The sequence below is a fragment of the Liolophura sinensis genome, chromosome 13 (assembly GCF_032854445.1).
Source record: "Liolophura sinensis isolate JHLJ2023 chromosome 13, CUHK_Ljap_v2, whole genome shotgun sequence".
Lineage (NCBI taxonomy): Eukaryota > Metazoa > Mollusca > Polyplacophora > Chitonida > Chitonidae > Liolophura > Liolophura sinensis.
In genome coordinates this window covers 15,164,858-15,189,929 of record NC_088307.1, presented here as the reverse complement: position 1 = coordinate 15,189,929, position 25,072 = coordinate 15,164,858, and the positions used below count along the sequence as shown (strand labels likewise).

The 25,072-nt window shown below is 39.7% G+C and overlaps 1 protein-coding gene across 1 annotated transcript in view; it reads right to left on the bottom strand.

The window, feature by feature from the left end:
* LOC135480409 (TBC1 domain family member 13-like) overlaps positions 1-25,072 on the bottom strand; it is a 35,467-nt gene that overhangs the window by 3,447 nt on the left and 6,948 nt on the right. The window contains exons 6-14 of the mRNA XM_064760239.1: positions 24,006-24,088; positions 22,348-22,507; positions 21,443-21,574; positions 20,486-20,552; positions 19,625-19,723; positions 13,635-13,778; positions 12,640-12,721; positions 12,111-12,168; positions 1,639-1,700 (exon numbers count right to left, since the gene is read on the bottom strand). Of these exons, the coding sequence (XP_064616309.1) occupies positions 1,639-1,700; positions 12,111-12,168; positions 12,640-12,721; positions 13,635-13,778; positions 19,625-19,723; positions 20,486-20,552; positions 21,443-21,574; positions 22,348-22,507; positions 24,006-24,088 (887 nt within the window). The remainder of the gene's footprint in view (positions 1-1,638; positions 1,701-12,110; positions 12,169-12,639; positions 12,722-13,634; positions 13,779-19,624; positions 19,724-20,485; positions 20,553-21,442; positions 21,575-22,347; positions 22,508-24,005; positions 24,089-25,072) is intronic.

The window sequence follows — 25,072 nt, the reverse complement described above, 5'->3', positions numbered from 1 at the left end:
ATATTTATTTGTATATTTGATTGGTGTTTTACGCCGTACTCAAGAATATTTCACTTATACGACGGCGGCCAGCATTATGGTATAGTTTGATCTTCTCAACTTCATATCTCGTTGTCTGACATCATTGTTAGAGTGAACTTTGTGGGCGTGGACGATGTTGATTGTTCTGATGTAACGATCAGAGACGAGTTTCTTTCCCTGGTTTCCTTTTTTGGTGTTGCACAAATATCTTAATGGCTACGAGATCGTTAACAGTGTACGTGAACAGTCGTACACTCAGAAAACTAATCTGTTAAATTTAACATTGATGCTCGGCCTCGGGTAAAGCATAAGGATATTATGTTGAATATAACACAGTATTATGTTATAATTAGAGAATATACATTCCAGCTTCACTGCGACAACGGACTTTCTGTTAAAATCAACACATTGAATTTTTAAGTTTAAGTTTCGGCATTTTATCCATTGCCTACGTAATACGCACGTTATAAGGTTCAGACTCCAGACCGACTTTTGGGCCTAGTGCATATATACCTTAAGATATGTAAATTGTCCAAAACTTGCAAGGGTCATCGAACACGTTTGTCATATCTGTGGTGAATATAACCTATACTTATGCACGAACGGAAATTGTAAATTTTATAGAGTATTTATTAACTTAATTCGGTCACGGGTTCATGTTCTCAAGAAAGTTTCACATCTGTACATGACGGCGGTCAGGTTTATTGATACATAAACCTAGAGAGAACCTGGAGAGAAACACTGAAGCTCGCAATTTACCGGACAACTACAGATTTTATGTCGCTGCAAACCAAGGATTCGAGCTTGAGATCTCCCCATTGATCAGTAGGCCATTCGCCGTCATCACAGAAACACCATACACGCGCATCCTTACTTCTACGACAACTGTTACACAACATGTACTTCACTTCTACTTCAGGAAATTCGAACAAGATACCATACCTGTAGGAGCCCTACATAATCCTTACTAGAGCTAGCGGACTGCAATTGCATGGGAAATCACAGAGTTATATATATACAAAAACTGAATTTATTTATTTATTTCATTGGTGTTTTACGCCGTACTCAAGAATTACGACGGTGGCCAGCATTATGGTGGGTGGAAACCGGGCTGAGCCCGGGGGAAACCAACGACCATCCGCAGGTTGCTGCCAGACCTTCCCACGTACGGCCGGAGAGGAAGCCAGCATGAGCTGGCCTTGAACTCACAGGGACCGCATTGGTGAGATACTCCTGGGTCATAACGCTGCGCTAGCGCGCTAACCAACTGAGCCACGGAGGACCCTACAAAAACTGAAATGTATAGATAACAAATAGTGTCCCTGCTAAACAGGAAAGTACTTGCGTGCTGTCATTCATTTATTTCACAACGTGGAATATCACATTTTCGTTACAGATCACAAAAAAAATCCACTTTTGTTACAAGTTTTTTCTCTCTGATGGAACCTCGTTCAAAAGATGATCAAACAAGAACCTTGTATAAATATATATATAACCCTTACTAACATTTTTAAGCATACACTTTCTTCATCAGTGGTAGATGCAATTTCACTGTCTATCACTGAACTATATAACGATGAATTTATACCAAGTCGCAATCCCGCTGTAAATCCCTACCTTGCCGATAATTCCGTGGCTTTTGACAATATTCTCTGTACATCCACTGTGGAAGGGTAATTCTGAAAGAAGATGTAGAAAATGACAAGATGTGAGGTTGATCGATGGTTTAATGCCGAGTTCTACCACAAGAAATACTTCTCAAGTTGTATTGGTGGTAGCGTCTCCTCGGGCAAAGCATTGAGATACCGTTAGCAACATGTCTATGTATACATGCAGTCGTAATACATGTATATGACTCCCTACCATATACCTGGGATTTCGGAAGTCAAAGAGCTGACATTTTACTCCAGGCTTTGCTTATCATCAAAAACAATCATGGAGTCACACATGTTCTTGGAACACAAACCCACTGGGTTTATAACGTCGAACTGAACACTAGTTCACTTATAAAAGACAACGATCGGGTATCCACCGAATTTTACGTCTTGTTCGCTAATTTATTAAATCAAATAAATACCTCATTCCATGCAGACTTACACAACGGATTCTATGCTGACATTGCGTAATTCAGTTGCATGCCATTTGTTCTATGTAATCATACGGATTCCCGTGTATTATATCCCCAGCCCCCTTAAAAAATATGGCTGCTCACAATAATATATAAAACAACAGCATAGAGTGAAAACCAGAGTAGCGACGACAGTGTGATATATTTGGCAAGTGTTCGCGTAGATGTTAAAACCAGGCCCCTTGTCAATTTACCTCTTCATGGGCTTTTTTCCTCATTTGCTAAAGATAAGCAAATTATATATGCCTTTTAGCACCATGGCTTAAGCAGAAGTCGGTTGAAAAAAATGTAGTGAAATGAACTGCAATTTATCCGGCGTCACTGGTCTAGAATTACCCAAAACGTGGTGTTTCCATCACATTTAATAAAAAATTGCATGAAGACAATGAAAAGGGAGTAACACTTGTCTTCATGCAGACTGGACAACGTTATACTTCAAAGGAGTCAAATCATAACCACTTATGTGGTCATTTACAGCTTGAAAACTTATACATCACATCTAACAGTATGCAACTATTCTATAAACTAAACAAAACTGTTTCTGATTGACATAGATTAACGCAGTTTTAAGCTTCTGCTTGTTTTTCGCCTTCAATATACATAAGCTCTACCCAAACAACACCAAAGCATTCCTCGAAGAAGAAAAAAGCCGTCTCCCACACGCTGTGTGGCTATGCGGCAAAACTGTGAAAAACAGCGCAAAGAGGACGCTGTTGTTAACAGTCACGGCACGCGCCTTTTTCGCGGAAGAACAGTACTACTTTCTGTAGCTTGGCTTTCCATTCACACGCTCTCTAATGTAATTATGTTCAGGCTCAGTCAATGCGAATTCGAAAAGGAAACCGAGCTGTAACCAAACTGGGCAATCTCAACACAACTCACGTGGAGTACCTAATTACATTTGCCCGGCAGAGATCAAAGGGCTACAGGTGGCGTAGAGGTAGATTCTACGAAGTGTTGACTCCATAATCTTATTACGATTCCAAGAATCAGGAGCGCGAGTTGGAACGTTGTTGTATCGCTAGTTACGTAACAGCGATAAAACTCGATTAAAAAAATAACCTACCTTCGTGTACAAAATTGCAAGAAGTGAATAGATTTTTTTCTTTCTCCCAATTCACTCGTTAAATTAAAAAAGGTTATGCTTTTCTCTGCAACGAACAATTCGATGGCACATATATACATAGAGAGTAATAAACAGGCGTATCCACTGTAGCTTTCCCAATGGAATATACTGTATACATGTTCGTACAAGATTAACATTTGGAAGAAGTTTCTGTCCACATAAATGTCCACTAGGCTTATAAAGTCTCGTTCACAAAGTACGATTTGTCACACGCCTCTATAAACACAAGGCTTGAGAACTGAAAACAAAATAGGCTCTATTCAACTTTGAGGCAGCATTCGATTAAAAACCGCATGCTTGTTCACACTTGAAGAGTAATAGTGAGGTAACACCCAATAATTACATCCATTAGGATAATTTGCTTTATTTCAAAGCCATTATCAAGATACGAGACAAGTAATCTTACGGAGTACTTACATATGGGCAGTGATGCTTTACATCCCCGGGCAACAAAACGTTTGCGCCATTCCATATTACAATTGTTTTGTATAGTGTTATTCTATCATTGTTCTGCACAGTCACCAGTTTCTCCGTAATTCGTACAAGTAGTAATGTAAGTGTTCAAGCATCTCAATTTGATCGCATGCTAGAAATACACCCTATAAGAATGGATATATATATATATATATATATATATATATATATATATATATATATATATGCCAATAGTATAGTTTTTTCAAAGGAATATTTTATTTATTTATTTGATTGGTGTTTTACGCCGTACTCAAGAATATTTCACTTATACGACGGCGGCCAGCATTATGGTGGGAGGAAACCGGACAGAGCCCTGGGGAAACCCACGACCATCCGCAGGTTGCTGCAGACCTTCAAAGGAATAGTTCGTGTTTTAAGCAATATTTCCCACTTTTTCCATTTTATCTCAATGACCTGACTTAAGTTTGAGATTCGTATATCCTTTAATATATGTACAAGTTTTATGGATTGTACAGATGTCACATAATAGCTCGTTTGGGCTGTATCGTAATCAAAAGCTTATTAAATCAGTTCCTGATTGGTAGATAAGAAATCGATTTGGCTTCGATTTTGTTTCGGGCAGATAACGTTGATCATTTGGTAAGGAGACAATTGTATTTGTGAATGTTAACGATTGTCGGTTGAACGAAGGGGATGACCATGGTCGGCAATTCTAACACAGATGTAGGCAATTGGTGCTGGACAATAGTGGACGTTGGTCAAGAGGGACTGTCTACACCTAGAGTGAAAGAGCACTAATCGGTCATTGTGGTTCGGGCTGTCCGAAATTCTCGCTCTCCAGCTCCCCTCCAGTGTTCCCAGCAGTAACGTCACAGTCGGTGGTCTCTTCATTACATATACCTCAGACAACACATCTAATCTACCTACGCCAGATGGACAACAATAAAGGTATGGAACAACACTTGACCACACGACAATAAACACGCCAATGAAAAACATGCAAACACAAACGTGACAGGAAATTGTCGATTTTTCAGCGATCTTGACCACTGAATTTTATGTTGGTGGCACTGTCCAGAAATCATAAACAATATTTAAGAATTCATCAATACAAATACGGAACGAAATATCATAAAATCCACGAGTTTTTTTATTCCAACTGTCAACCGACGGCAGTATTTGTTTCCGTTACGCTACAGGTCACAATTCGCTAAAATATTCTACACATTTTCAAGAGCAAGTCTGAAATCAGGCATACAGCCGTAGGCCTACATATTCTCTGCGAAAATATGTTTTCCAAAGTGAATCCGCGCCAGTCCTAACCTCAGTCGTTATCTCCATAAACAAGGACAAAACTCTGATGCAACCGTCCCTTCTGTTTTCCCCTGTGTTTCTACTCCACGCTATTTCTTTTTCAAGCCAGGCTTCACATCGGATAATTCCCAAAGTTAGTTGACACAAAGGTCACAGAAGCTGTTTGTTACTGGATACACAATATAAGACCTACCGCTGTCACAGTCTCAAAATAAAACTAGTGCCATATTTACTATTCATTTCTGTCCTCTCAACTAGAAAATTTAAGAAACGGTGGTGTCACGCAATCAAGCCATTTCAGAAAAATCCACTGCATGAATTACGGTTCATGGAATGCAAGGGACGATTGTTTTTGTAGATAAAGGGAATAACGCTGCCAATTTTTTAAAATAACAACATACATGTAGGTAGCCCTGCCTGGGGTCTTAATATCTTTTGATTGTTAAATGGCCACTTATAATGCGAAACTATAGGTAAACTTGTCCTGTTGATCGCGCCAGTGTTCAGCTTAATGCAAGAATGTATCAATCAAACTCTCAAGCCTGTACTACATAACATGTCCTAGACAAATAAAATCAATTTTGCAGTTTGAAAATAATCTTCACCGCACTAACAACGAGGGTACATGATCATTATATCAGGTTAAACTCCGTTGTTTGGCGTCACAATATCCTGGATATCGGAGGACACTGCTGGCTCTTGCCTGAAGTTTTCTAAACAGTTAAGTAAAGCAACGCGTTTAGTCAAAGAGTTCGAGTAATTGCAGTTCACGTTTATGTACTTTTTTATGAGAAATCAAAATAATTTCCCAAAATGAATGTCTGTTTTGCCAACATGCACAAAGGAAAAGGGTATTTGCAGACATTTTCGTGGTGGAGAATCATATGTCTGAAAAAAAAATCCTAACACAAATTCTACTCGAGAAAATTCAGTTTTATACGGCTTTAACATTAATATGATGAGCAATAAATACAAATAATGAAAGAAATAGCAAAGATCAGATTCAATGACTGCAACAGAGATGTATATTATTGGCTCTACATCTTCACATAACGTCTCACATCAGCACACACAAAAACCACTTTGTATTGTTTTCATTCAACACGGAAATGTGGAACCCAACCTAAATGTGTTAAATAAATGTGAAGTACATATGTTTGTGTTACAAAATAATAAAACACAAACTTGTGTTGAACCAAATGAGGTAATTTATGCAATACAACAAAAACTTGAGTATTCCCCCAACAAGTGTTGTGTATAACATCCAACATATCTTGTGTTCAAAACTGTCAGCACAAGACTTTGTGTTAATTTAACGCAAGACAAATAGCTGTTCAAATATGACAAACCTTTTGTGGAAAGAACACAAGTTTGCGTGCAAACAATTGTTTTTTTTGTGTGTGTGGCAGTCCATCTGTGAACACGAGCTAATAGTTTCAGCGGGGCTTGTTTTATCGTTTGGAAAATACAATATTTAGTCTGTTCAGCGACTTCAAGGAATATATAATACGCTGCCAAGAAAGTCTGACGGAGCTCTATTCGGGAGAACATTGAGGGCGGGTGATCGAGCTCACGGTATCTGGATTTTCATTATAACTAACGTTTTTTTTGGTTTTAGATTCGTCTATTGTGTGGTGTTATTCTCTATAACCCACAGAACAAACACAAAACAGGTAAGGATACCAGCAGAACACTGGTGATGTATTCAGTACATGTGTGATTTCTGGCGTCTTCAGACAGTCCGTTGCTCCTCCAGGAATTCTGACATGCTTTTACAGTCAAATGACATGGGGCAGTGTAACAGAAGACACGTTTGTCTTGGTAAAAGGATCTAGCCCATGTTCAGCTTTGTCTGGGGTGAGAGGAAAAACCCGTCAAGTCTTCACTCAATGGTTATAATAACACTTGAGTTAGACAGACAGTTTGGCAAACGCTTCACGGTCATTTGGCTCAGAGTGGGACGAGCCATCATTAGAGAAACATGGCCACTTTAAGACTACAGGCTATTCAAATTCTCTCAAGGGCTAATAGTGCACGGCCAATTGAGTCCCGTGAATCTAATAGAACCACTATGCCTCGAGCCAAGCCTAAAACAATTCCATCAGAAGCACCTTACTTTGATTTGAACAGGGGAGCCGAGAAAGATCAACCTACGCGCAGATGCAATTGTTTCGACCCGAAGATTAAATACAACATCGGGGGATAAAAGACTTGGGGGAATGTTTGGGTTTAGAACGTTTCCATCGTATCGCACAGTCTCCGTGTCAAGGGTGATGGCCAATAACGCTATAACATTTCTCAGCAAAAGTCCTCCTCTGCGAAGAGATCAATTAGAGCCCTATTACATCAAGTGTCTATTGTGCGAGGCTTTTATCCCCGATTTGCCACCGACAATGCCAGCAGAGGTTCGAAACCACATTTTGTCTAATTGACCGTTTTACTTTGAATCTGGCAGTGTCTGGTTTCTGATCAGAGATGTACCCTCTAGCGGCGACCCCATAACACCCTGCCTTCTTCACTGGCCGAGGGTGGAGGAAGCGATCAGGCTCTCCAACGCTCATTAATTCCTTCGCAGTATACCCGTCTTTCACAGCGTCTGCGATATTGGCGGTCTCTCTCGGAGCCGGCACGTGTTTACGTCAATCCTTCCCGACCTTGCCTCGAGAAGGGGCTACCACCCAGGCTAATAGTTACTCATTGGTGTCGTCAAATTTCCTTCAACCTCTTATTTTGTCTTTTCTTGTTCGCCATCGATCGATCGGCTTCCCGTCAATTAGCGCTGGAAAATTCGATGATCAGAGACAAATTGCAACTGTCGACCAGAATCCACCCGGGGAAACTATAGACACCGTAACCTGTAATTTCAGAGCAATTATGTCATCGTTTATTGTGCTCTGTAATTGTTTTCATCATCAATATTGTCATAATCAAGACCGGTCACTCAAGCGAAGGGGGCAGCTCGAACAGGGATGATCGTTAAGCCATCTTCTGAGCTGTCTTGCGGCAAATCTCCGTGCCTATGCCTCAATTATACCAAATGAGCTCTCCTCTCCACACCCTCTACTCCACTCCATACCCAACCCCCTCCACACCAACCGCCGTCATGACAATACAAAAAAACCCCATCAATCTCATATATACTGCAAGCAGAAAATGTATGTGGTAAGACATCAACGCGGCGATTTTATTACCACAAGTTCATAAGCATACCAAAGCAATTATGTCGTAGATATTAGCACAGTAATTTTATTGTCAACATCACATTAGGAAACATGAATAGAATCAAACGTTCTGAGCTAGCATGGATGTATACTTGTACACGACTTGGCCAAAACAACTACCCCTGAATGAACTGAAAGTAACAGAATAGAAACAATTGTAGAAGTAATTCTACAGATACTAGTATGGGGGATTCGATTTTATATCTTGAATCACATGACCAAAAGTCTTGAGCTTTCCGCTACTGGACAGTTTTACGGGAATCTAAAATAACAAGGCATTCAGAGAACTGATAGCTCGCCTGATTAAGCAGTTTGTCAAACTGCATACCCCAATTCTTTAACCTTTTCAGCCACCTCTGCAACCAATATTTTGAAACATTCTGAAAGAAATGGGGTGCAGAGAAATAATTGCAGAGTTTTATGAAGCTTGCATCTTTAATGACACCAACAAATTATTTCTAGCATCATTTCCATAATAGCTGTTTGCATAAATTCCACTGAAAGAAAGTGCTTTAGGTGTCAAAAAGGTTGGAGGTTTACAGTGATGTTCAAGTCATGTGATACATTCAAATATTGACCTCTAAACCCCCCAAAAGTAGAATGATTGACACTGTCATACACAGACATTATGCTCTAATTAGACAGTGCTAAGATCTTGTTCTTAAATCAACAGAAAAGCTCAAAATTATTATACTGTCACAACTAGGACTGTTTATGGCATACAAAAGGATTGCAGAGCACTGACTTCATATGCTTTTGAGTTGTAAATCACTGTGGTGCTAAAAGACACCGTTGGGAGTTAGTGCACAACTCTGTCACACAGGTCTTTCATATGCAAATCGCGAACTGCATCTGACAATCCACCTGCTATGGGGAGGCAATTGAAACCCTGTGAATAGTTGAGCAAAATGCTGAATATGAGGTCAAAAGACTTCCTTGGTCTTTCCTTGATATGCAAATTGCTACAGATGATTGGCTATCTGTGTACTATGGGTACCCACTACAATCCTATGAAGTCCAGCTCATGCTGGCTTCCTTCTCCGGCCGTACGTGGGAAGGTCTTCCAGCAACCTGCAGATGGTCATGGGTTTCCCCCGTTTTCCACCCACCATAATGCTGGCTGCCGTTGTATATGTGAAATATTCTTGAGTACAGCATAAAATACCAATCAAATAAATAAATACAACCCTATGATAGGCCAAAGACTTTAACCTGGACACCCACATGGTCACCAGTAGCACCTGATCCCCCTCTCACAATAACTCTCCTTACCTTGTAAGGTCAGCTATAACTTGTAAATGGGATACACTTCAAATCACCGCAAGCGAAGCATGATAGTGGATTGCCATTTTAACTGTAACGGTCTGACAACACATTTCAACTCCCGTCCCCACCAGGCTTTCACTGCATGAGAACCTGTTTTATATTGCAATTTTTGCACTCATTATACACTTTTTGGCCTTGGATGGGGAATCTGTAGATTCCTGCTCTCATTGCTTGTTAGGCACTGGTAACAACAAGTGGTCCATGGCACTCATCTGATTATTTGCATGATTATTCAATGTTCATTGAAGACAACTTCTCTGCCCCTAATATGGTTTGTATATCTGCTGGTCACATGTGTGGAAGATCCTCATTGACGTGCTTGAGGTTGGTGGTTTATCATGGGCACTCCCATTACCTCCACTAAGAAAACAAACCACCATCGTAGAAGTTTAAAAAATTTTAACTGAGGGTGGCATTAAATAACAAAGAAATAATTAAGTGAGAACACCTTTACAGTCTGGTCAACACATATGTTGATATTGTTTTCCCTCTGCATGATCGTATAACATTACAGAAGACTCGACTCAATAATCTGTAGCATGATTCTATATAAGCCCTGGCTTGATCAACAGTCCTAGATGATTTGTCTCACTCACCCATGTTCCATTCGCTAAATTTTACATGTTACACACACTCATCTGTACAAGTTTCACACACTCACCTCTACAAGCTTCACTCACTGACCCGTACAAGTTTCTGCCACTAACCTGTGCCCGTCACTCGCTCAACTGTACATGTTCCATTCGCTAAACTCTACAAGTATCACACACTCACCTGTACAAGTTTCACACACTCACCTGTACAAGTATTACACACTCACCTGTACAAGTATCACACACTCACCTGTACAAGTTTCATTCACTCACCTGTACAAGTTTCACACACTCACCTGTACAAGTATCACACACTCACCTGTACAAGTATCACACACTCACCTGTACAAGTTTCATTCACTCACCTGTACAAGTTTCTGCCACTAATCTGTGCACGTCACTTGCTCAACTGTACATGTTCCATTTGCTAAACTCTACAAGTTTCACACACTCACCTGTACAAGTTTCTGCCACTAACCTGTGCCCGTCACTCGCTCAACTGTACATGTTCCATTCGCTAAACTCTACAAGTATCACACACTCACCTGTACAAGTTTCTGCCACTAATCTGTGCACGTCACTTGCTCAAATGTACATGTTCCATTTGCTAAACTCTACAAGTTTCACACACTCACCTGTACAAGTTTCATTCGCTCACCCGTACAAGTTTCTGCCACTAACCTGTGCACGTCACTTGCTCAACTGTACATGTTCCATTCCCTAAACTCTACAAGTTTCGCACACTCACCCGTACAAGTTTCATTCACTCACCTGTACAAGTTTCTGCCACTAACCTGTGCACATCACTCGCTCAACTGTACATGTTCCATTCGCTAAACTCTACAAGTTTCACACACTCACCTGTACAAGTTTCATTCACTCACCTGTACAAGTTTCTGCCACTAATCTGTGCACGTCACTTGCTCAACTGTACATGTTCCATTTGCTAAACTCTACAAGTTTCACACACTCACCTGTACAAGTTTCTGCCACTAACCTGTGCCCGTCACTCGCTCAACTGTACATGTTCCATTCGCTAAACTCTACAAGTATCACACACTCACCTGTACAAGTTTCTGCCACTAATCTGTGCACGTCACTTGCTCAAATGTACATGTTCCATTTGCTAAACTCTACAAGTTTCACACACTCACCTGTACAAGTTTCATTCGCTCACCCGTACAAGTTTCTGCCACTAACCTGTGCACGTCACTTGCTCAACTGTACATGTTCCATTCCCTAAACTCTACAAGTTTCGCACACTCACCCGTACAAGTTTCATTCACTCACCTGTACAAGTTTCTGCCACTAACCTGTGCACGTCACTCGCTCAACTGTACATGTTCCATTCGCTAAACTCTACAAGTTTCACACACTCACCTGTACAAGTTTCATTCACTCACCTGTACAAGTTTCTGCCACTAACCTGTGCACGTCACTCGCTCAACTGTACATGTTCCATTTGCTAAACTCTACAAGTTTCACACACTCACCTGTACAAGTTTCACACAACCACCCACAAGTTACTGCCACTAACCTGTGCATGTCACTCGCTCAACTGTACATGTTCCATTCGCTAAACTCTACAAGTTTCACACACTCACCTGTACAAGTTTCATTCACTCACCTGTACAAGTTTCTGCCACTTACCTGTGCACGTCACTCGCTCAACTGTACATGTTCCATTCCCTAAACTCTACAAGTATCACACACTCACCCGTACAAGTATCACGCACTCACCTGTACAAGTTTCTGCCACTAACCTGTACACGTCACTCGCTCAACTGTACATGTTCCATTTATTAAACTCTACAAGTATCACACACTCACCTGTACAAGTTTCACACACTCACCCGTACAAGTTTCTGCCACTACCCTGTTCACGTCACTCGCTCAAATGTACATGTTCCATTCGCTAAACTCTACAAGTTTCACTCACTCACCTGTACAAGTTTCATGTTTGTGGGGAAATCCCCGCCCAAGAGATCATCACGTACTAATCTGAAAACAGAAGCATTTGGCCATTATCAATTTAATTCTTTAAGCAGTACCACAACATGTCCAACTACATCCGACAATTTTCGGTTGCTGTTAGTCAATGCTTCATCAATTACATCTCAGATCATCAGCCCTAAGCCTAGCCTCTTTGTGGTAACCATGACAACAGCTTGAAATTAAAGCTGTTATCCAACTCGTCTTTTACAAGATTAAAATTTTATGAGTTTACTAAGAATAATAATAACAATAATCTAAACAATAATCAAGAGATGTCCCGCTAGGATACTAACGTGAACCCCCTAATGACTAACAAAACCTGCACCTTCAGGTGAATAGAAAAAAAAACGTTTGAAGATGAGGTTCAAATGAAACAGGCAAAAAATATCTTTCAAGACCCACACTGACCAAGTCATGTTTTCAGATAACTTAATTCCAAGACAATAAAAAAATACAAAAAGAATTTAGAAAACTCACATAAGCATGGCACAGCAGACAAAGATGAGAAAATCGAACCGTTTTTCATCCGCAAAAAGTGAATCCCAGACTCTCAAGACATCTGCAATGAGAAACAAATAGATGACAAAGACCCCAGGGTGAGAGCCATATTTAGGTGCTTCTGCAAGCCAAATTGTGTCCCAGCATTGCCTTCTTACACAAAACTACTTATTTCTTTAGTGTTCCACAGAAGGGAATAGAGTAGAGCTGGCTAACTGGCATGGAAAGAGACAGGAAGATGGTCTTGGAAAGAGGCTGGAGAATGGCCTTGCAAAAGATTGGAAGATGGCCTGGAAATAAGCTGTGTGGGGGGGGGGAAATGAAAAAGGCTGGAGAATGGCTCTGGAGAGAGGTGGGAGGATGGATCTGGAAAGGGTCTGAATGATGGGCCTGGGAACAGCCTGGGGGATGGGCCTAAAAAGAGGCTGGACGATGGATGTGTAGAGAGATTATGAGGGGACTGGCATGAGGATGGGCCTGGAAAGTGACATGTGGATTGGACTGAATGTCAGAAGGAGACTGGAAGAGGCTGGAGGGGACCGGAAAATAGGCCGAAGGACGGCCTTGGAAAGAGGCAGTAGGATGGCCTTGGAAAGAAGCAGTAGGGTGGCCTTGGAAAGAGCACAGAAGATAAATTTGGAAAGAGAATATAGGGTCAACCTTGAAAGAAGTAGGAGGAGGGGATGGGAAGTGGCAGGAGGATGCCATTGGAAAGAAGGCGCAGGATGGGTATGGAAAGAGGCTGGAGGAGGATCTGGGAAGAGGTTGGAGGAAAGAACTGGAAAATGCAGGGAGGATTTCTAGAGCTCTGTGAATCTAGCACACTTCACAAGGTATGTGACAAATCTGAAGTCAATTTAGAGAGGTAAAAAAAAAAAACACCTTAAGCAGGGAAAGACTGAATATCACACAGGTACACAAAGTTGCTGTGAAAAGATGTTTGATTGCATGCATCATTTCCTGTACAAACCCACCTGGAAGCTGGAACTCTTGAGACAACAACAACGTTATCCATCTGAAGGCAAAATATTGTGGCTTCATCTCCTGTGTCTCAAACAGTTGAAACAAGCGACAATCATGTTTCTTCAACATCATTAACATCCTTTCCATCATATAACCTGAAAAAAGCAACAATCATGTGTCTTAAGAATCATTCGCATCCTATTTGTCATGAAAACTGAAATACCTGTAAGAAACAGTCATGTGTTTTATATGACATCCTCTTCATCATGTAAGCTGAAATAAGCAACAGCCTTGTCTTAAATGATATCCTCTTCATGAGGTTAACTTGAAATAAACAACAGTCTTGTCTTATATGACATCCTCTTCATGAGGTTAACTTGAAATAAACAACAGTCTTGTCTTCTATAACATCCTCTCCATCATGTAACCTGAAACAAACAACAGTTTTGTCTTATATAACATCCTCTCCATCATGTAACCTGAAACAAACAACAGTCTTGTCTTCTATAACATCATCTCCATCATGTAACCTGAAACAAACAACAGTCTTGTCTTATATAACATCCTCTCCATCATGTAATCTGAAACAAACAACAGTCTTGTCTTCTATAACATCCTCTCCATCATGTAACCTGAAACAAACAACAGTTTTGTCTTATATAACATCCTCTCCATCATGTAATCTGAAACAAACAACAGTTTTGTCTTCTATAACATCATCTCCATCATGTAACCTGAAACAAACAACAGTCTTGTCTTACATAACACCCTCTTCACCATGTAACCTGAAATAAACAAGTCTTCTGTGTTAAGAATCATTAACATCCTCTCCATCACGTAACCTGAAATAAACAACAGTCTTGTCTTATATAACATCCTCTCCACCATGTAACGTGAAATAAACAACAGTCTTGTCTTATATGACATCCTCTCTATCATGTAACCTGAAATAAACAACAGTCATGTGTTCAGAATCATTAACATCCTCTTCATCATGTAACCTGAAATAAACAAGTCATGCGTGTTCAGAATCATTAACATACTCTCCATCATGTAACCTGAAATAAACAAGTCATGTGTGTTCAGAATCATTAACATACTCTTCATCATGTAACCTGAAACAAACAAGTCATGTGTGTTCAGAATCATTAACATCCTCTTCATCAGGTATCCTGAAATAAACAGCAGTCATGTGTGTTCAGAATCATTGACATACTCTTCATCAGGTATCCTGAAATAAACAACAGTCATGTGCGTTCAGAATCATTGACATACTCTTCATCAGGTATCCTGAAATAAACAACAGTCATGTGTGTTCAGAATCATTGACATACTCTTCATCAGGTATCCTGAAATAAACAGTCATGTGTGTTCAGAATCATTGACATGTCCTTCATCATGTAACCTGAAATAAACAACAGTCATGTGTGTTCAGAATCATTAACATACTCTTCATCAGGTATCCTGAAATAAACAACAGTCATGTGTGTTCAGAATCATTGACATACTCTTCATCAGGTATCCTGAAATAAACAGCAGTCATGTGTGTTCAGAATCATTAACATACTCTTCATCAGGTATCCTGAAATAAACAACAGTCATGTGTGTTCAGAATCATTGACATCTCCTTCATCATGTAACCTGAAATAAACAACAGTCATGTGTGTTCAGAATCATTAACATCTCCTTCATCAGGTATCCTGAAATAAACAAGTCATGTGTGTTCAGAATCATTGACATCTCCTTCATCATGTAACCTGAAATAAACAACAGTCATGTGTGTTCAGAATCATTAACATCTCCTTCATCATGTAACCTCAAATAACCAATATCCATGTTTGTCATTACATTTTCTTCTTAATTTGATCTGAAATAAGTGTCCTTATGTTATTTCAACATCATGCAACATGTCACACAGAAAAGAATAATTGTGAATGTCTGACTGACTTAATTTATTGGCTTATTGCACATGTGAACAGAAATCCATCTAAACCCATGTACATATTATGCCTATCCCTGTGGCCACATGAGTCTTTCAGCGGAACTCACCATTGCATGAACACACAATGTACACGTGTCTCGTGTGTTTATTCTTTACACTCTCCTGAATAACAACAATGGTCAGGGTGATAATCAGACCATGTGATCTGGCACTACACGTCTACAGAACACATGTGCCCCGCCCCCATCCTTTCTCTTTTGTAGATATGGGGAATATGCCAAGGTACCCAGCCACCCACATACATGTGCAATGTGATATACAGCATGCGACACACCCATGGTTAAGCTCTTATATAGTAAACAGTGAGTGTACCATAAGTCTGGCACCTTTGATCTGCTAATAGCTGATGCAGTACAAATATCCATCACATTTAGGGCTGACACTATGTTCTTGGACAGTACCTGTTTCTATGGTTATAATGAACAGGTGAGAAAATATTTACGGGTAAGCTGCCTTTAATTTATTTATTTGACTGGAATTTTACGTCATAGTCAAAACTATTTCCCTTTATATGATGATGAATGATGGTGGGAGGGACTAGGCAGGTCGCATGGGAAACCCCACAAAACTGATACCAGACTTTACAGTACTGCTCAATCCTAACCATATATCTCGCTCAGATGTGGATCTGAACATCTGCATTGGAAGGGTTTAATATCCGAGGAAAATGTTCACATAATACACCAGTATTCATAAAACAACAAATGTCAAATTCCATGTTGTTCTACAGCAATGTTTTTTGTATTCATGGAATAAAAAAGATATTCACAAACGGAAATGTCTAATATTTCCGCCCTTGGCATTGGTACGTAATCACGATAATTTAAAGATTAAGTCTTGACTGTTTCCGTAATTATTTGGTAAATACTAAACCATAACCCAAAATATGTATCACTATTTTGTTACGTGCAATATTTTGTCAGGAAGTCAATTTAAGTGCTAACTACGTAGCTTAGTTCTAACAAAACTTATACGTGGTCATTTAAGCACTATAAATGGTCTGATTTATCTGATTAGTGGTTTACGCCGTACTCAAGAATATTTCACTTATACGACGGTGGCCAGCATTATGGTGGCAGGAGACCGGGCAGAGCCCGGGGGAAACCCACAACCATCCGCAGGTTGCTGACAGACCTTCCCGCTTACAAGAAAGGAAGCCAGCAAGAGCTGGATTTGAACTCACAGCGACCGCATTGGTGAGAGACCCCTGGGCACTATAAATGGCTAATTTATAATACTATGTGTGTAATATAGATTATGGCAAGAAATGCGCTTACAATTTCATTTTTCGAGAAATTTCAAGAAAAAAAAACTTGGAAGCCACACATAGGGCAAACTCATTTTATTTTACTGGCTTAAATGAGGGAGAGTTAGGTGAATTACAGACCCATTCACTAATACCTTTCTTGTCACCAGGCCTGCCTTACCAGGTAAGCAAACTGAAGAGACAAAATGTCATGCTTATAGCTGGGATGTAAGTAAAGCTATTCCAAATGCTAAAGTGCCATAAAACGGTATGAATGAGACTATTTGTTCACGCTGAGACAACTTCTTTTGGGGTTAAGATTATGGGAAGATGAAAAACTGCCCCAAAAATGTACATGTATTATTTAATAGCCCTTGGTATATCTTAAAATTAGGAAGATGGATTCTCAATGTTTACTGATTTTTTTTTGCCTGTTGATTAATCCCACATTTAAGAATTTCCTCCTGCTGCTTGAGGTGTCAAAGTGATCGTCGTAAATGAGGTTGTATCCTAATTTAAGAGTTTGTGTAGCAAGAGTTGTTCCCCTTGCACTGCAAAGGCCAACCATCGCAAGTAGGTTTGTCTGTGTCCTTGTATCCTCTGCCCAAGTAAGGAATATTGCTGGAGCTTGAGGAGTTTAATCATTATCTAGTAGTTTAATCATTATCTAAAGGCTTAATCATTATCTAGTAAGCAGTTACATAACAGACCAAGGATTTACTCTGCTTAAAGTTGTTATCTGTGTGCTAATATACACACTATTTTAAATGACCTAAAGTTGATCACAGATATTTCTCAGTGAAATTTATTTTTAACTAAAATACATTTGTACACATATTCCTTGCATAACGAGAGCTCTCAGCATACAACTGTTCACCAGGTAATCGTGTGAGGTGACTTCCCTTATAGGCCTAACCTGATTAATCTGGTCGTCTGCAGTGTACATTGTGCATGTACATTCCCTGTTTTCTCGTGGTCACGTCTTCAGGCAGTGTTTGGAATTTAAAGGTTTATAACAGAAATCGCCTAATTTGACACATCATTCCACTCCATACATGGCTATACTTAGAGATGTACATGCGGGCTTACTACCACTACTACGGTCAGTGTCTTGACCCCACGTGGTGAGGATTTGCAACCAGAGCTGTAAAGTGCTAAGCAGAGTAATAAAAGGGCCAGGGGCTAATCACTCTATCATCTTGCTGCCAACTCAGATTGTGCGAAAGTAAACGACAGTAACTCACATGCGAGACTTTAGGTCATTTACCGCATGTTAATTTCAAAGTATTATTTGAATGATTTCTTTCAGTATAACAGAGATATGGTAGAATACAAATTTTTTGATGATATCTGACATAGGGAGAAACTCCCAATGACTATTTTAACACTAAATGTTCCCTAGACACAATAATATTTATGCTATGGTAGTCGGCAAACTGCATTTCAAAAAATATTATGTTAATTACTTCCATTAAAAAAAAAAAAACCATTACCAACTGTGTGCTTTTCTAGAAGCTATTATTTGCCTTAATTTATTATTACCCCTGCATGTACACCTCTTAATTAGCACCTTGAAAATCATATCACTGAAGCATTTTTTCAACAAATATTTGGAAAGATACCAGAGATGTACTAGATCCTTGAACAGAATACAGAGCATAGTGATTGGGTGACATGATGACCGACTATCCCTCACCTACCAGCCAGTGTAGAGGACACAATCGCGCTCCCTCCTGGTTTATGTGACACAAATTGGACATCCATGGAATGATGGTAGTACCCACAGAGAATTTGACGCCGTTTCGCAGTCCACAGAATATAAATTTTTAAAACTAAGTCAAGAGATACTTGTTGTGACATGAGAAACCATGCAGTTTGGCCAGTGGCAGTTGTGAGTGGCAGTGACAAGAACAGTCTGTCGCTCTACATCGGTAATCTTTTATATTTTAGAAAAGCATCACTGGCAAAAAAAAAAAGAAAAACAGCAAATGGTAACACATAGAAATGACATTTAAGTTTTATCAAGCAACGGCATGCAGTGTGACCTTATGCACACAACGCCCACGAGCGTAGAGGCGAACGTCCAAGGCTACAAGGAAATAAGCAGATTTTAAGAGCCTATGAGGCAGAAAAGATGCATGTTTGTTGTGTATAAAAGGAGAAGGAATCATGTTTGTAGATATATTTTCCTTGGCAATATGTATCACTAAGCACAGAATCCTAATCTCATCAGCGTGATCTGAATTTATCAAACACCATCAATGATAAACGGTGTTCCTGTATAACTGTCGTAATCAATCGCAAATGTAGAGAGTAAATCTCCAACGCTCCAGGACAGGGGTGATTAGATTTAGTCTAATGGTGATAACTAATGACCTCCTCCATCAGCACAAACTCATCTGGCCATGCTAGAAGCTTGTGGGCAACCAGCTCAAGGTCAGCAGTTCCCAGTTTTATTTATTTATTTATTTGATTTCATTTTGATTTTTAAGCCAGACTCAAGAATATAAGACTTTTACGATGTCGGCCCGTTATGGTGGGCGGAAAACTGGGCAAAGCCCAGGGGAAACTCATGACAATCCACAAGTTTCTGTCAGATTTTTCACTTTTAGGATATCTCACAATCTTCACATGGAGGAAAATAACCAAAATCAAAATGGAGATGCATAGAATAAAGTAAATTGTAAAAAATCTGAACACATATTTTAGGGAAAACAAGGCCCTAATAGGTAGATAATAAAGAACAGACCTACCTATGCCACATTGTGAATCATCAAGCGTCTTTATAAAATTATCCCGAATCTCGGACATCAAATTTGTGAAACAAAAGAAAGCATCAGCTTCTGCATTTTCTGAAAAAAAAAACAAAAAAAAAAAAAAAACAATAACATCAAATCTATCAGGTTCAAACAGCAGCTGAACAGCAGGGTCACATACAGGATTTCAATTTGGGGACTGCTTCGAATGAAATATGATGATAAAAATGGTATCACACATTACTTAAAGCGTATCTAACCACAGTAGTTACAGCAAACGCTTCAGAATTCCACCACTGCTGAGTGTCATAGATGCACAATAATTGCAAAATGGCCTATTTCTGTCATTTCAGGTAGAAATTATTTGCTTGTTTCAGGCACATTTCAAATAGTACCACATAGGGAATGGAATCTGCCACCTTGAACTGGACAGAAAGTGCCAGCTTCTCGGAGCAGTGGGCTAGTGCATTTAACAAGCAGCTCATTACTGGTTCCTTCTCAGTTTCATTTAACCTTTACCACTGTCTTTGGCATCAGTCAATATGGCAAACGACCTCAAATTTTGCCCATGACTAAGATGAACATTTTGTGTAATTCTGAGAGTTCTACTGTAAGTTCAATTAAAAGGTCATTTGACATTTGTTTAGAAAGTGGGATCATATCCGACTTGAAAAATATATGAATAATGTTTATGAGATTTATCTGCTTCGAAAAACGTGTCTAATCTGGCAAAATTTTAGGTCATTCAACTTTTACCTCTTAGGGCCTGTACAATGCTCCACTGACCTCATGAAAAGGCCACCAAAATTATACTGACTTGAGATTCCCTTTCATGTATACACACTGCTCTTTTCATACCTTGGACTTCTTTTTCAGCATCTGAGGCAAATGTGTAGTATATAGGTCCTAGAATCTCGTTCATGCCCTGAAGAGTAAAACAAGTGGTGTATAATCATGGGTTATTCTGGTTGTCAGGTGTATATGAAGCCACAATGGAATGAGAGATCAAATTACAAGGATACAATACAATATATTAATTACTCAGGGTTTTCCCCCTTTTCTGTCTTGTCTAAGACAATAAGATAACACATGGAGTTAGACATACAGGTGTGTATACTATGGATTAGGGTATGTGTAAAACATCACCAATGCGGTCGCTGTGAGTTCAAGTCCAGCTCATGCTGGCTTCCTCTCCGGCCATAAGTCAGAAGGTCTGTCAGCAACTTGCGGATGGTCGTGGGTTTCCCCCGGGCTCTGCCCGATTTTCACCCGCCATAATGCTGGCCGCCGTCGTATAAGTGAAATATTCTTGAGTACGGCGTAAAACACCAATCAAAGAAATAAATCAATAAATATGTAAAACAAGGATATTGTAGCATGGCTAATGAAGAGCTCGTCTGTAGGGCGCATGTGAATACAAACCTCAATACACCAAATCCTTAAACATTTACCTTAAGATGGATTCTAATACACACAAAGGGGGCCTCCATGGCCAAGTTGGTTTACAGATAACATGTTAGCTTTCTCTCCGGCCGTACATGGGAAGGTCTGCCAGACTAGGTCTCTTTTTACATTTATCGAATGAGAAATCTTGTGTTTTGGATTGGAGGATTAACTCTGTGGGTTACACCTGGATTTTAACTCTGATCTCCACAGCTGAAGTCGGGCACTCTACAAACTCTAAAGGGAATTCCCCTCTAGTTACAGCTAGGAAAAGCACTGGAAAGCTGCTCCTGTTAAACTTATATCCTTTCAAAGGCATTCACTTTAGGTACATGTACATCATGTTCTAGTACTGTTTTAAGCCAGGCTCACCTGGACGTAGCCCAGGCCAGGGTTCAGCTTTGCATACAGAAACAAGATCCTCTCCACCACTTCCCAGTGGGCCTCCTGACCTTCTGGTAATGTGGCGTATTCAGAATTTGACCTCTTCCGTGATGACATCATCTGAGCGAAATGTAAAAAAATAATGCATGTAAAGAATATTGCACGTAAAGAATACTGCATGTCATATTCACCATTATCTAATATATATATAATATATATGTATGTGTTTCTGGGTGAGTAGCCTGGAGCGGGTACAAAGGGACTTCACTCTGTTGTCAGAAAGGCCGTCTACTTGTACATGTATTGTTAGCATATCAACCTGTACCTGCTGACAGCCAAGTTCAACAATTCAGGAAATAAAAACAAAAATGAAAATCCAGCCAGTATTCCAGAGAAGCAAGGGAAGGCAATGCTTGAGGAATGAGTGCTTAACGAGTGGGTAACGTCGTGCTCCACAATATTTCAGTCATATGACGACAAAGGAATCATTAGGGTGTATGTAATGTACCTCCTTGTTGCAGGACAGATTTCCACCGCTCTTTTATATAGTGCTGCTTCACTGAGACGACTTACCGAACGCAAGCAAGCTGCCCCGCCCGAGCCATTATACTGATACGGGTCAACCAGTCGTTGCGACAGATCCCCTTCACGCTGAACGCCAATCGAGGAAGTTACAACTTCCTCTTTTAAAGTCTTAGGTGTGACGACTTAGAATTGATCCTGGATCTACTGCTCCTGAAGCGGATGCTCTACCAACTGTGCTATCCGGGCCGAGGGAAAAATTCTGACCACTTTGTTGAAATCAAACAGAATATAGAAAATCCCTTATTGTTCGAAACTGTATAAATACTCCTATACACAACTCACTCATACAGAACATGGAGAAGTCTTACATTTGTGATGCCAAGTCTGTTACGAGCTACGGTTTCAGCTTTCAGTACTCCCTGTTCCACCCTTTTGCGTAATGTCTCCACTCGGTTGCCTAGGGTTACCATTTCTTCACACGGATAGTCTGTCGCAGTTTGAAAGAAGGATAAATCTGGACAAAGACGTCTGTAAAAAGGGTGATCAAGATTTTAATAGATTTATACATAATACATCTATGGCATACATCTGCCTACCCACAAAAGACAATACAATATACAACATACACATGGGTACAATGGATATGAAACATGGGTATATACAGCCATGCAGTACGTGTGTGAGGGCCATAGCTGGTACCTTGCCAGTAGAACTTTCAGCTGGACCACCATTGGCAGCTGTCAAAATTATGCATTAAATCTGTGATTGGGCATGAAATGTGCCGTGTTTTGGCCACCAACATAAAAATTAATTATTAATAAACAAGTTGATCACAGTTTAAGCGAATTTAATTAATATTTACTATGGCAGGAAACTGGAAACAGCCAGTGGTTTCAGCAAACAGGGAATACTCACTTTCCCCTCTTCACAATTTTCTTGTGCACATGATGTATATAGATTCTAAAAACCCGAGTATGTGATAAAATGACAAAACCACATTTTTTTTTTGTGAAATAAAAACTACCACAGTTAATGAGCACAACCTTTTAACACAATGAGGATAGCTTTAATTCAAAGTATTCTGGACCTTTGTGGGGTTTTTTTCACCATTTTTAAAAGGAACTGGTGTCTTGGAAAAAAGCTTTCTTTTTGAATAAAACTATTTAGTGCCAAACTGAACATCCAGTGTTAGTTTAAAGCTACATGAAAGGAAAAAACTTTCCTCTTGGCTGCAATCAGATCCATCACATGATGTTTTTCTGACATGAAGTTTAAAAAGCATACTTTTTATTTTTGTGATGTTGCATAACTGAACCATACCAGTTCAAAGTCAGCAAAGTAACCCACATTCAGACAGAGCCATGATGTTATGAATTTTAACCAATCAGACGGAAGATATTTCTAGATTCACACAGCTGCTTTCCGTTGACGTCACATCAACATGTACTGTTGTGTCTTTTAGCCGTAGTTACTTGGGGTCAAATAAAGCGACATCACATTTCTGATTGCTTTAACATGGGGCATGCCACGGCCTAGCAAAATTCTAGACTACAGGTTGATTTATAGGTTTAACAAAAAACAAATTACTCTGACCATTTAGGTTCTCAGCATTCTTACAAAACAACTACTGTTTTTTTCTGTGCTGTTTTTTTTTTTCAGTCAACCCAAAAAATCAGGCACAATCTATTAGAAAGCAGGCAATCACCAGGACTTGTGAGCAAATGTGAGCGCTGAGTTTCTAACGAGCGGTGGTTCTAGTTTTGGTAATTTTCACATGCCATTCTTGTGATGTGATCATATAGCAACAAATAAAAAAGACTTTATACACTGTGGCCTTCAGGTTCAAATGAAAGGCTTCAAACCCCTTTTCTTGGTTACATTCTCCACAACATATCATACATAAAGAGATGTCATCATTTTATATATGAATAGCCCAATAACATGCAAAGTGCTGTTTCATACGTAAACCAAAATGAGTGTACAAAAAGTATTTGTGAAAGTTTAGAAAATGAATACACCTACTCACCTACAGTCTTTGTCAATCTGTACCAGCATCTCGTTGTCTTTGAAGTAAGCCGCCCATTGACTATCTGGGTTAGGGTTTAATGGCTACAAAATGAAAGATTTATTTATTTATTTGATTGGTGTTTTACGCCGTACTCAAGAATATTTCACTTATACGACGGCGGCCAGCATTATGGTGGGTGGAAACCGGGCACAGCCCGGGGGAAACCCACGACCATCCGCAGGTTGTTGCAGACCTTACCACGTAAGGCCGAAGAGGAAGCCAGCATGAGCTGGACTTGAACTCACAGCAACCGCATAAAGGAAAGATGCAGAGTTTTTATTTTCCTGTTTATTAGAGATAACTATATGTTTAATAAACCAGAGATGACAGGTATATTTAACAGTAGCTGCCCTGAACTGTTAACGGAACTATACTGTCTGGAAATAAAACTTACAGCTCTACATAATAAGCTCTGCAGTGCTGGAACTTGCTCTGGGCAAGTGAAAATGCATGTGGCAAGCAAAATGTCCCTTGTCGAAAAGCAAATTTTATAAAGAACTCATTGCAAAATCATGTCATTCCTCACTGTGATTTCACAAGTGATGAGCAGGGACAACCATAATGGGGTACGCTACTGCATTATACACAGGTTACATTACAATACATTAAAAACAGGTTTATGAACATTTCCCATTTGCTCTGCTGAGATCAAATGCATTTCATACATCAGTTAGTTTCGCCTCTATGCTAATGTTCTCTGAGCCAGGGTTGTGCATGCAATTCAATCACATTAATTATTTTCCTGCTGATCTTTCCAGACATGATTGTGGTGAACCAAGAAAATAGGTGAAATTTACTATCATAGCCCAAAAAGGCCGGGGTCCAGGGGCCGCCTAGGCCCCGGAAGCTAGAAAAATCTGTGTGGCTGAAAATGGATTCTGGGACGTTTTTGGCTATTAAAATTAAACTAGAATCCTGTAAAATATGAAGAAAACCAACACTGTTTTCTGACTTACAGATTTTCCCATCTGCTTTGTCCCCACAGAACTCTAATCTTCTGGACAGAGAGAAGAATGCATTTTTGT